The following is an 11,893-nucleotide window of genomic DNA, read 5'->3' as shown; positions in this document are numbered from 1 at the left end:
TAAAAACGTGCATTATAACTTTTTAGGAAAAACCTATTGTAGTTTTTGACCACTTTTTGTAAAATGTACAATAATTGTGTGAATAAAATATGGCAGCACTGACTATGCATCGGGTTGGATTAGCTGTCTATGGATTTGACATAACGTAACCATAACATAACTAAGACGTTTTTATTAGGTGTTCCTTACGGCGTAGTCTTTACAATACTCATATTATATTATATTTGCATAAAATGTTAGAAATGGAATTCCAACGGAAACGTTCCGCTAATTACACGCCAGAGGAGCGAAACATTCTAGTCCAATGCGCTAAACGTGAACTTAAAATTATCAATAACCGCTCAACAACAGGACTGACGAATGCCGAGAAACGTGCAGCTTGGGAAAGGGTGGCAATGGATTTTAATACCCAACAAGGTGTGACGAAGGTGACTAATTAAGAAATACTAATTGAAATCAGAATCAACCATATGGTTTGGATAATGGATCAGTGTTGCCATATTTTTCTATGCTGATTATAGTAGAAAGGCGTAAAAATTATAGTATTTCTGAAAAATATATAGTACAGGAACATTTTTCGTCTTGAATCCTTTAAAATTATATTATTTTGGTACATTTGGCGTAAAATTATAGTATTTTACATTTTTCGCAGAATTAAAATTATAGTATTGTACTATAATTATAGTACGGTTGGCATCACTGTAATGGAAAGTGTCTGAAGCAATGTTGCCAGATGAAATTTTCGAAATCTAGAATGTAGATTTTTATTTTTCAAAAAATTCAGTAGATTGAATAAGTGCATAATACGAGGGTGGGTCAATAATTCCTTAGAAAAAAGCATTAAAACAGGTTTTATTTTTGTATTTTTTTTTTTATTTCTCAACATAATTTCCTTGGAGCTCAATACACTTGGTTAGACGTTTCTCAATTTTTTTTAAACCGTCAGAAAAATAAGTTTTCGGAAGGTCCTCAAAATAAGCATTTGTCCGATCGATGACTTCTTCATTTGAAAAAAAACGTTGTCCACTTAGCCATTTTTTTAAGTTTGGGAAAAGGAAAAAGTCACTGGGGGCTAAATCTGGCGAATAAGGTGGGTGGTCGACCAATTCGAACTTCAATTCTTCAATTTTAGCCATTGATCGTAAACATGTGTGAACACGGTCATTGTCCTGATGAAAGAGGATTTTTTTCCTGTTTAAATGAGGCCGTTTTTCTTCAATTTTGGTTTTTAGCTGGTCCAATAAAGATGCATAATAATCCCCTGTTATTGTTTTTCCTTTTTCCAAATAGTCAACGAAAATAATTTCACGTGCATCCCAAAATACAGTAGCCATAACCTTACCAGCTGATTTTACGGTTTTCGCCTTCTTTGGACATGGTTTGCCTTCGCAATCCACTGCTTTGACTGTTCTTTCGTCTCGGGAGTATAGTGGTCGTCGCTATAGGATTTGTTTCCCGAATAGACCAAATGTCAATTTTTCAGGAGACGAAAAACAAATTTCATTGTCGTATATTGAAATATCAGTAGATGTATCAATCATTCTTTCTACACTGTATGATTGCAACATTATCTAACAATAGATTCCAAGAATAATATACTGGTATAAATCAGTAAATGCACAGAAAATGCGTTTTATTTACAAGTACTCGTTGTGGATATTCGGGAAATTTTTAGCGCTCTCTCAGAATAATGGATATTCGGGACAAAACATGGACGTTCGGGACTTAAGACCGTAGCGTATTGCTGCACGGCCCACGGATTACTGAGTGGTTAAAAAGTATGCACCTCAAATGCTATATTTATTTACACGATAATTGGTAATGATTACTTTTACTATTTAAATACCTAATGATCGTAATAACCCAAGTTCGTAGGTAATAATAACATGCAGCATTCGCTTTTTTCGGTTTTTTTCGTAATAAGTAATAAAATAGTTTTTAATAATCTTTTTTTTTTATTCAACGAATAATTCACAAGATTTAAGAATGTACCATTCTAATTATTGAACATACTTACATAATTTTGAAAATCACTTCTGAGAAAATATATTAAAACCAATAGAAAAAATCTTTTTGAAAAAAGTAAGACACCCGGCAGGAATCGTCCCTGCATCTCCTGGGTTTACGACCAAGTCCACGAATTAACCACTATGCTACGAGGTGACATACTTATGACGACAAACTTTAACTATTGGCCTGTTAATACCTGCTCATCAGTATTCTTCAAAATCAAGCGACTATTGGCGATCGGTTTTTGTTTATTAAATAAAAGTAGGTATCTACTACTTCAATTACTAACCGACGTCACGGATTTCTCCAATATTTTATGATGGTACCTACTTACTCGTACTTGCTAACAATTTTATATTAATACTTTTTCAAAAAAAAAAAAAACTATGCATATATATCTGTATATTATTATACCTATATATTTCTATAATTAACAATTAAACTTATTACAAACCACCAAATAAATATTATATATTTACTATTGGAATGACAACACAAAATAATAGCATCTATAAATTAATTACCATTGGCTGCTAATATTAGGTAGGTACCAATATCCTAAGTATATAATATTCACCAAATAAATAGTTACTAACATACATATTAAATTAAATTAACTATCAGCGCATTCAAAAATAAATCATAGCATCGCCTTTATTTTCATAGAAATACCTAGATTAAAAGTAAAATAAAGACAAACAATGTTTGATTAATAATATTTGAAATAATAATTATTTTTTACGTCATAGTAGTTGCCGGGTCATACTGTAGAATTCATATAACCGTTGGGATTTTGTGTCATTTATCAAAACAAAATGCAGTTATTTAGGTTAAAATACTCACTTCCATAACTTTACTATAAGTTCAGGGCAAACTGGTGATGTATCAGCTATAAACGATCTCTTCAAATTAGATGAATTCACTATTAAAACAATAGTAACTTTAAAAACAATATCAATAAGACGAAATTTGAAAGAGGATTCCAGACGGCTGAAAAATATGAAAGTGGGCGTGATTGTTTTAGAGCTAGACAGCGTGAATGTGGGAGCGAGATGCATGGCGTCAGCGCGGTTTGATTGGCTAAAAGTCATATTCGGGAAATAAAAACTCAGCCAGAGATTTATTTCGACCGAAATTAACTTGGATATTCAGGTACGAATAGTTGGACATTCGGGAGAACAACACGGAGTAATTGTAACTTAACATGGCGTATTCGGGTTTTTCAAAAATATATCTCTGTTCCTAGATAAAAAAATATTTTTTTTATAAATGATTTCGATATAGTTCGATAAAAGAAATTGAACTGCATTAAAATGTCGATTTCGACAAAAATGGATATTCGGGAAACAAATCCTATAGCGACGTGGTGTATCCATGTTTCATCTACAGTCACAAAGCGACGAAAAAATTCATCCGGATTGCGTTGCATGAGCGACAACAGGGCTTTAGAGGCCACCACCCTATTGCGTTTATTGTCGACTGTGAGCAAACGCGGCACCCATCTTGCAGAAATATTTTTCATGCCCAATTTGTCATGTAAAATAGAAATGACGCTACCTTTTGAGATCCCTGTAACCTCAATTATCTCACTCAACTTTAATCTTCGGTCACTTAACACCATATCGTGGATTTTATTGATCATTTCTGGTGTAGTCACCTCTACAGGACGTCCTGGGCGTGGTTCATCCTTTGTTGATGTACGACCACGTTGAAATTCATTTAACCAGTTATAAATAGTTGCAAGTGAAGGAGCAGATATGCCGTGAACTAAATCCAACTCATTTTTTATTTCCTTTGCTGTTAACCCTTTTATATTAAAATGTTTAATAACAACTCTAAACTCAATTTTCTCCATTTTCCATTTTTCCATTTTCCACAAGCAAATTTTTTTTTTAAATGTACGAGAAACACACAACAACCCGACCAATCTGATTGAAACTTCGCAGCATACTGAATCGGTAGTGCCGCTGCATGAAAACAAACCGCTTGCAGTACTAGTCGCGCCACCTGTCGGCTTTTCTAAGGACTTATTGACCCACCCTCGTATATATATTTATTCAATCCAAATCAGTAGATTTGATAAAAAATGATGTATTTTTTCTCTTTCTGAGAAAAATAGCAGTCTGAAATATAAATATAAAAAATAGCAACTGCAATTATTTCAGCAGACATGGCAACATGGCAGTGTTGGCGTCTTCTTCTATGCTGATTATAGTACAACGGAGTAAAAATTATATTATTCCTGAAAAAAACATGGTACTTGCACGGATTAATTTTTGTATTAAATCTTTCAAAAATTTGTATATTTCGCTTAAAACTATAGTACATCTTCCTAACTATTTTACATTTTCCATAGATAAAAATTATAGTATTGTACTATAATTATAGTACGGTTGGCAACAATAGTGAACGGCTAACAACCATCCTCAAAATTAACCATATCCATTGAACTTTTGTGACAATAAAAATTGCAGTTAAACATGGATAGATGTTCAATGTTTGTGTCGATAATTTGGTACTCGATACACTTTTCTTTATCGCAAAGGAATAAACTAATCGTTGCACTTTTTGTAGTGGACTGTAATTTTGAAGATGCTTGTGGATTACGGATCTAGGGGGAGGGGATTAAACAGTGATTCAATCCAGGCACTAACATTTGATGTTGAGAGGGCTGGCACGCTGGAGCTGGTTCGGTGTCCACGCACTCACGCACTGATAAACGGATGGTTCGGAATGTCATTCTCACAGTTTCACTCGTGTTTTGGGATAAATGATGATGACAAGTTCAGCATAGATGAATCAAATTTAGCGCAACGAAGGTCGAACAAATGCGTTTTGGATGAGTCACTCTGTAGTTAACGTGGCTTTGGTCACAGCGCGACAGAGTCTTAGCTTTAATAAGCCTAGGCGCGTCCGCTGTCTTTAAGTAACGGAATGTAAACTTAATCACGGTTGACTCATGACACGTGACTGCTGGTCGCCTGATCTTGCGACAATATCTGGGAATTTGAGGTAGGTAGGCAAAAAGCGACCATAATTGGCCCAACCCGCTAGATACTTACTCTTATTCTATGTATACACAATATACTTTTTTAGTTTTTCTCTATTCTGGCATTACATATCGCGGTGCTGTCACTAAATTGCCGATTTCGACTGCCTATGGCCAAACATCACTTAAGGCCACTCAAACTCTTGGTCACCTGGGTATTACATATTTAAATACATTGTGTGCTTTTACGGTTCGTCTCAAGTTATTGCGTCATATTATATTAAATCAATGAATGCATATCATTTCCAGCGGACTGCTGTGATGCTGAAGAAAGCATGGGATGGCATGAAGGCAGATTTAAGGAAGGTACAAAGGGCCAGTTTGGTGGGAACTGAAGGTGGTGTACCTACGACACCCGAGTTGTGGAACAACCCGGCAGAGTTTACATCTGGTGTGGATAACTTTGATATTAATTGGGATAACGATATGGATTCGGATGGAGTGTATCTGGGAAGAGAACATTCACCGGAACCCTCACCACCCGCAAGCGACAGACAGACACCATCTCCAGACACATCAATGGATATCACACAAACATTCCCGCGGACACCATCACCGCACACGTCAACCTCTACCTCTCAAACAGCCTCACATTTATTACACAAGCCCCGACAACCATCACACCTATCACAGATGCCCCGACTATCAGTACATCCACCGCGTATAATAAAGCTTCCATATAGCTCCCAAAGGGTGTATAACCAGTTACCTTCACAATCGACAATTCCTCCTGTATCACTATTACCATCTCTACATATGCCTATATTGCCGAAACTACCTATGCGACCCAGATTAAAAATACTGCGTGACTGTCCAAATACCCTACTTAAACAGGAGTCGGAAATACGCATCAAGAACATGCACGAAAAACATGCTCTGGAGGTATGTCCCGTTTTTATTTTTATCATAATACATTTGCTCATATCAATAATTTTTCCTATTTATCAACCATACAATGGATATCTAAGGCGGTAATTTCCTTCTACCTAGGCAATCCTTTATTACATCACCATGTTCCATCCTAAGAGGATCATATGGGCCTCTACAAAGAGGAGGTTGTATTAACAAATTTTCGTATCTACAAGAAATGAATGTTCGCCACTTGCTTAACCTATTCGTTCCATACTCTTGGCCTGAACACACAAGATGGAACCCATTACATAACAAATTGACCTGTTACTGCTTGGCCATTCTTTACTCACGACTACTGTCTTTTTACGATCTTTTAATATGTTAATTTAGTATATAACCAGTAAAGAACTCTAGTACTTTGTGTCAGTTGTATGGTAGTCATAATATGTAAATGTGCATAATGAGCCTAAAATGAATATCGTCGGCTTAATTCTAACATATCATAAGTCATTTTTCTTCAGATTTCATGTTTTGGTGATTTCGATTTACATGTATGATAACGCATCTATTTCATTCGTTTAATATCCAAATATGCAAGTGAAAGGGAGATAGAATCATGTAAACATTGTAAACTAACATAACGGTAGTGTCAGTAGTGTCGTATATTATCTATGGTAGTGTCTCGACAGCCAGTCGAACATCACGTATGTCATAAGTTTGCAAGCTATAATGTCAGTGAGTTAGCTGCGTTTGACTCGAATTATCGTTATTTTTATTACACGTAACTCATACGCTTCCTGTAGATACATTATAATTTAAAAAATATTAAATATTTTGTTTAAAGTATAATTCAGAATAGTAAAAGATTATCCTACAACAAAAAAAGTATATGCATTTGATTTTTGAGTAAGTTGAAATATTTAGTTTTAACTGCTTCCTGAACACTTAGGTTAAACTGACTTACGATATGTTAGAATTAAGCCAACGATATTACAAAGATATTAAAGAAAACCTCAGAGTAATGAGATATAGAGAGCGCTTATTTTTCGGCTAAATGAAGCCGTGTTTCTTGCATATAACGCACAGTAGAACCTCGATTTTATTATTATCAATTTAACTATGAAACGTTCTACCATCGTGTTGCTTCTCAGCACAGCTACCAAATTTAAACACAACGTAGTTAACAATATGTTCTACTAAAATAACTAAAAATAATTACCACTAACTTTATATTTAACACAAAAACAATAAATTTCAGCAACACACGCTCGCATCTTTTAAATGAATGTAATCAGTCTAATCCATTTTTACCGGCGACGTTTTGAAAAACTCTTAATGCATAGTGCGGAGATATAAACGTGCCGAATACTTACTTACTCGCACTTGTGGTTCGTTTTTATTCAGGCCTTGAAGAAAACCTTCTTCTATAGAGATGGAGCGTAAATGTTGAAGTAAAAAAACATCTCTAGTCCACTGATTAAGTTAGCTACAACTGACTCCGTATCACAAGTTCATTTGCAGAGAACTTCACACTACTGCAATGATATTCATTTGCCAATTTTCGGGCCGTATAATCTAAACACAATCTATCACAATGTGTCAATCAACACAAATTTCCTTCGTAATTAGGATAATGACATCGCCTTAAGCAGCCAATGACTATACTTTAGTATTATTATGTAGTCGAAAAATCCTGTAAAACAGTTGATAACTGCATTAAAGTAAGTAATCACATTGAACATTAAAAATGGCAGCCATTGTGTGAGCAAGAAAATAATAATAACTAATAATAAACTAGTAAATAATAACTGAGGGGTTCTAACATTAAATTTGTGTCGTTTACCAATTTTATGATGCTTCATGCTAAATAATTTCAAATGTCTTAATAGCAATAACGCATAATAGTGGCGAACCTGCCGGCAATAAAATGAACTATGAACGAATTTTGATGTTGACCGATTTTCACTACCTGTCAAATAGTACCATAAATGACATCGCGACTCGCTCACTCTTGAAGAATGAGATTGGAGAGACAGTCAGGACTTTTACGTGTAAACAGTTATTGTCACAATAGTTTAAAATACGCACTATTGCTGCCAGTAAATCCATGCATGTGTACAGGCGCTATAAGGCTTCTTCTATTTATAGTTCAAATTCTTTGGATAGTATAATGTACTACGTTGCCTGAGACTTTTACAGTATGTAATTGTTCGTATTTGGTTTTTGGGTGTGTCACCCTGCATTCTTTCTCTTCTTTTATCTCTACCGAGGCCATTCTCAAGAGATAATGTTTTGAAGTGTACTGTTTGGTGTATGAATGGAAACGCTACTCTAAATGTGATGAAAAGGGTTTACTGTAAATATATTCCGAGACTTTGCTCTTATTTCTGTGATATTATGGATAATCATACTTACTTCTCTTTAATACTTTTGTACGCATTGTAATAGTGGTATGAATTTCTTCAAACCGATTCTAATGAGCTAGAGAAGTGGAATCATTATAATTTAAACGAGTGTGCGTCGGAAATTTGAACATCGAAAGTTGTCGACAAATAATAATCATAAATATTCTACTGTTTCAGATGGACACATTAAAACTTCAACAACAACATTTAAAAGAGCAACACGCGCTGAAGGTAATGCCGACTCTATATTTTATCTCTATCCATTATTAATTAACAATGCATTTGTTTGGTAGAGTGATCGACTTACTCAAACTTCTCAAATAATATTATGGAATTGGTGGTGTGACGATTATTATCCAGATTGATACCAGATGAAAGTCTCCCACGGGAGACCACCTTAAAGGTACTGACCAAACAATCGACTGTCCCAAAAACCACAGCCTACTACCACTTAATCAGCATAAAGCATCACAGCCTAGTTCCACCCGGAAAGTTGAAAGCACCGCAGCCTGCGTCCATCCTTCGCAGCGCTCGCAACCCTCAGTCAAGAACAGCCTACCCACTCAAATTTTGTTACTTTCAAATACGTTCGCGTTCTCCGCCAAAATTGAGACATACGCGAAGCTGCCGAAAACGGCCGCTCGAGATAGCGCCGCCACAAGACAAAGAGATCCGACGGTAAAACAGAGGTTCGCTACCCACAGACCGACGGCAAAAAATCAAGCCGCCATTACGTTTTCGCTTCTCGTCCTGACCGCCGCCCCGAGAGGATGTCTCCGTAGCAAGTAACGCAGACATTCGCTGAGTGACACCACGTATGCCACACTTTTTGTTCGTGTGCCATTTTGCTTCTAGCCTCGGACGTCTCATCAATAGCCAACTATGCCATAATTACCTACGTCCAGTCATGCCGCATCTCACAGCAAACCAAGCCGAAAATACCTAGTACGAGAAAGCCATGCGCCATTGCCTCCAGCCAGAAAAACCGCATCGGCAGCCCGCCAAAACGCAATGACCTCCAGCCAGCCACGCCGCTTATGTCTACAACTCGCCTAATCGACAATACCTACAGCATTTCAACATATAATAAACACCTGCTCAGCTACAACGTGCGTTTCTATTCCACCCCGCTTCTTGGCCTGTTAGTGATACAGCCTTCACCATTCTCTTAGACAGAGAAAGGCCGGTGTCATTCTGGCGCCCCACGTTGGGCGATAGAGCAAGTTAGAGACGTTTCATAAGAATATAATGAACTTGTTACCAATACATACGATAGTTCGAAAATCGGACTGTCTTCAAAATTCATATTGCAAATACAAATTCTTTGGATTTAAATGATAATTGCATAACACCGTTCAAATATTCTATTGTTTCAGATGGAAACGGAACAACTCGAACAACAACATTTGAAAGAGCAACATGCCCTAACGGTATGACCCGTTTTCATATCTCACAATAGTTTTAATACCTATCCAAAAAATTCAAAGTGGACGTGACTTTGACAACCATACTGTCAATGTTTTCAAATGTAAATGTGATGCTTGATCAAATCATAAGTTGTAATGTCAAAATTACAGTTTTACAGATTACAGATTGTAAGTTTGATATAATTTACGCTTATCATGAGAAGTTAAAGTTTCAAACTGCTTTTTATTATCAATTTTATGATTATCATAAATTTACGATTACTTTTAGGGATTCCCAACCATATGTCCGCGGGCGCCATGGCGCCGCTGACTGATTTGTGTGGGCCCGCCACTATTCAACCATGACAGCATTATTTAAATTTTATTTTGATGAGTTATTTACGAAATAATTTGTTATTATTAAATAATTTACCATTTCAGATGGAAACAGAAGAACTCCAGCAAGAATATTGGATAGCGCAGCTGGAAAGAAAGGAGTAGCTTCTTCTTTAATTTAACTCACCGTAAATATCTGGGACCACCAAATATACTAAACATAAATTCTATGAGACTGATTACAAATTATAATATAAATCTTTTATATGATGTGAATGAAACCTCTATATCCTTGCTAGTATTGTTTTTGCTCTTTGGAAACCAAAAAACTATATAAGTAATCTGAGTATCAGCTCTTCCAAGCTGTGGAATGAACCACTTCTACTTTCTTTTAACAATCTTTCAACATTTAGAAAACTATTCTGTAGGACGCCCCACTGCCTTTAACCCTAGCGATGGGTACGGGGGGCGCCAAAGATCCTAGCCTGGGGGCCCGCTTCAAGATGTGGGGGTACCCCTTGCCCTTTTCTTTACGCACACAGGTATATCCTTTTTGCCATGAATATGCAATCGATTTAAATTTTCTCAAAACATATGCAATTGAACTTACAAGTCATCAATAAGTCATTACAATTTTATTTGTATTATATATTTTGTAATATCTGTTGAAATTGCTGTTATTTTTTATTGCTTAAAGTTTATGCAAAAGAGTATTAAAGAATAATATATTAATCAAAAATTACATATCGCACTGTGAGTGTAAAACCAAGGCATCTGCAAAAGACATATTTTGGATATATTAGGGTTTGAAGTCTTCGTTTTGTTAGGAGAAATAGAGTTTCTAAAAAAAAAACCATAATATTTGGTTCTTTATCTACATTATATTGCATGTTCTTTTAGTTACTTCGCTTTTACATTATCAAGTTCACGACTTTTGCAGTTTTAATCTCGAAATTGAAAAATTTGAAGATGCCTTCCTTGGTTTTACACTCACGGTGCAATATTATGAATTTGCCCATGAGAGCATTTTTGAAATAAATGTTATTTCACAATATTACCAAATATTTTATTTCTGATATTATTCAGTTTCTGGTGTATATAATAATTATTATTATTGTGGCACAACAGCCCAGGGTGGGTAGTGGCCTTTTGTAGTTGTCGTCTCCATCCGTAACCTTCGTTATCCTCCGCGAATCCGAAATGCCAAATGCTTACGTATCCTGGTTTACATCATCCAACCATCGCATCCTGGTCCTCCCAACACACCTCTGACCAGATAGATGGTTTAGCATCTCAACTTTAGTTGACGTCTATGCATCCGGGCCTAAGAGTCATTCAGTCGGCCAATTCAAATAAATTATAAACATCGAAAAATCTTACAAAAATTATGCGTTAATAAATAAAGTCTTCGTAAATTGATGTTTTACTTATTTATTTTATTATAAACTAGCGATACCCCTTGATTTCATACTTAGATAAAGGGAATATAGTGATATCCAATATCCAACTAGGAGAGGAATAATGACCAGCGGGTCTATTCTTAACAATTATCACGTTTCCATTATTTTCATTAGTCAAAATTAACACGGAAGGGATTCCATACAAAAAGCAGTTATCGGTGGCTATCTCCAATTCGTAATATGGTTAAAATTTAGGTTGGTAGACGAGTCGGTCAAATTCGGGTATGTTCGTGCTGGTGGATACGGCAGCACCCAAGCGGATACATCTGAACCCAAAGAATTTTGTATTGACACGTCAGGACATATCCACATAACCTACAATTTTATTAGTTATGCCATTGCGATTGCAGGACAAAATGTGATTGCAGTAAATCA

At 35.8% G+C, this 11,893-nt stretch overlaps 1 protein-coding gene across 1 annotated transcript; it reads left to right on the top strand.

Annotated features, from left to right (window-relative positions):
* Positions 1–137: 137 nt before the first annotated feature.
* On the top strand, positions 138–11,483 carry LOC147077768 (uncharacterized). The gene is made up of 5 exons (XM_085940134.1): positions 138–428; positions 5,309–5,941; positions 8,494–8,547; positions 9,693–9,746; positions 10,164–11,483. Exons 1-5 carry the CDS (start codon positions 234–236, stop codon positions 10,221–10,223), a joined length of 996 nt encoding a protein of 331 aa, XP_085796260.1. The 5' UTR covers positions 138–233; the 3' UTR covers positions 10,224–11,483.
* Positions 11,484–11,893: the final 410 nt, after the last annotated feature.

The sequence above is a fragment of the Rhyacophila brunnea genome, unplaced genomic scaffold (assembly GCF_057557595.1).
Source record: "Rhyacophila brunnea isolate RB1 unplaced genomic scaffold, BYU_Rbru_1.0 scaffold_12, whole genome shotgun sequence".
Lineage (NCBI taxonomy): Eukaryota > Metazoa > Arthropoda > Insecta > Trichoptera > Rhyacophilidae > Rhyacophila > Rhyacophila brunnea.
The sequence above is the reverse complement of the archived record's forward strand: the minus strand, read 5'-3'. Positions and strand labels throughout refer to the sequence as shown.

Coding starts and splice junctions, on each gene's coding strand:
- LOC147077768 (XM_085940134.1), top strand. CDS start 234: ATGTTAGAAATGGAATTCCAACGGAAACGTTCCGCTAATTACACGCCA. Junction 429..5,308: donor CCCAACAAGGTGTGACGAAG/GTGACTAATTAA, acceptor TATCATTTCCAG/CGGACTGCTGTGATGCTGAA. Junction 9,747..10,163: donor AAGAGCAACATGCCCTAACG/GTATGACCCGTT, acceptor TTACCATTTCAG/ATGGAAACAGAAGAACTCCA.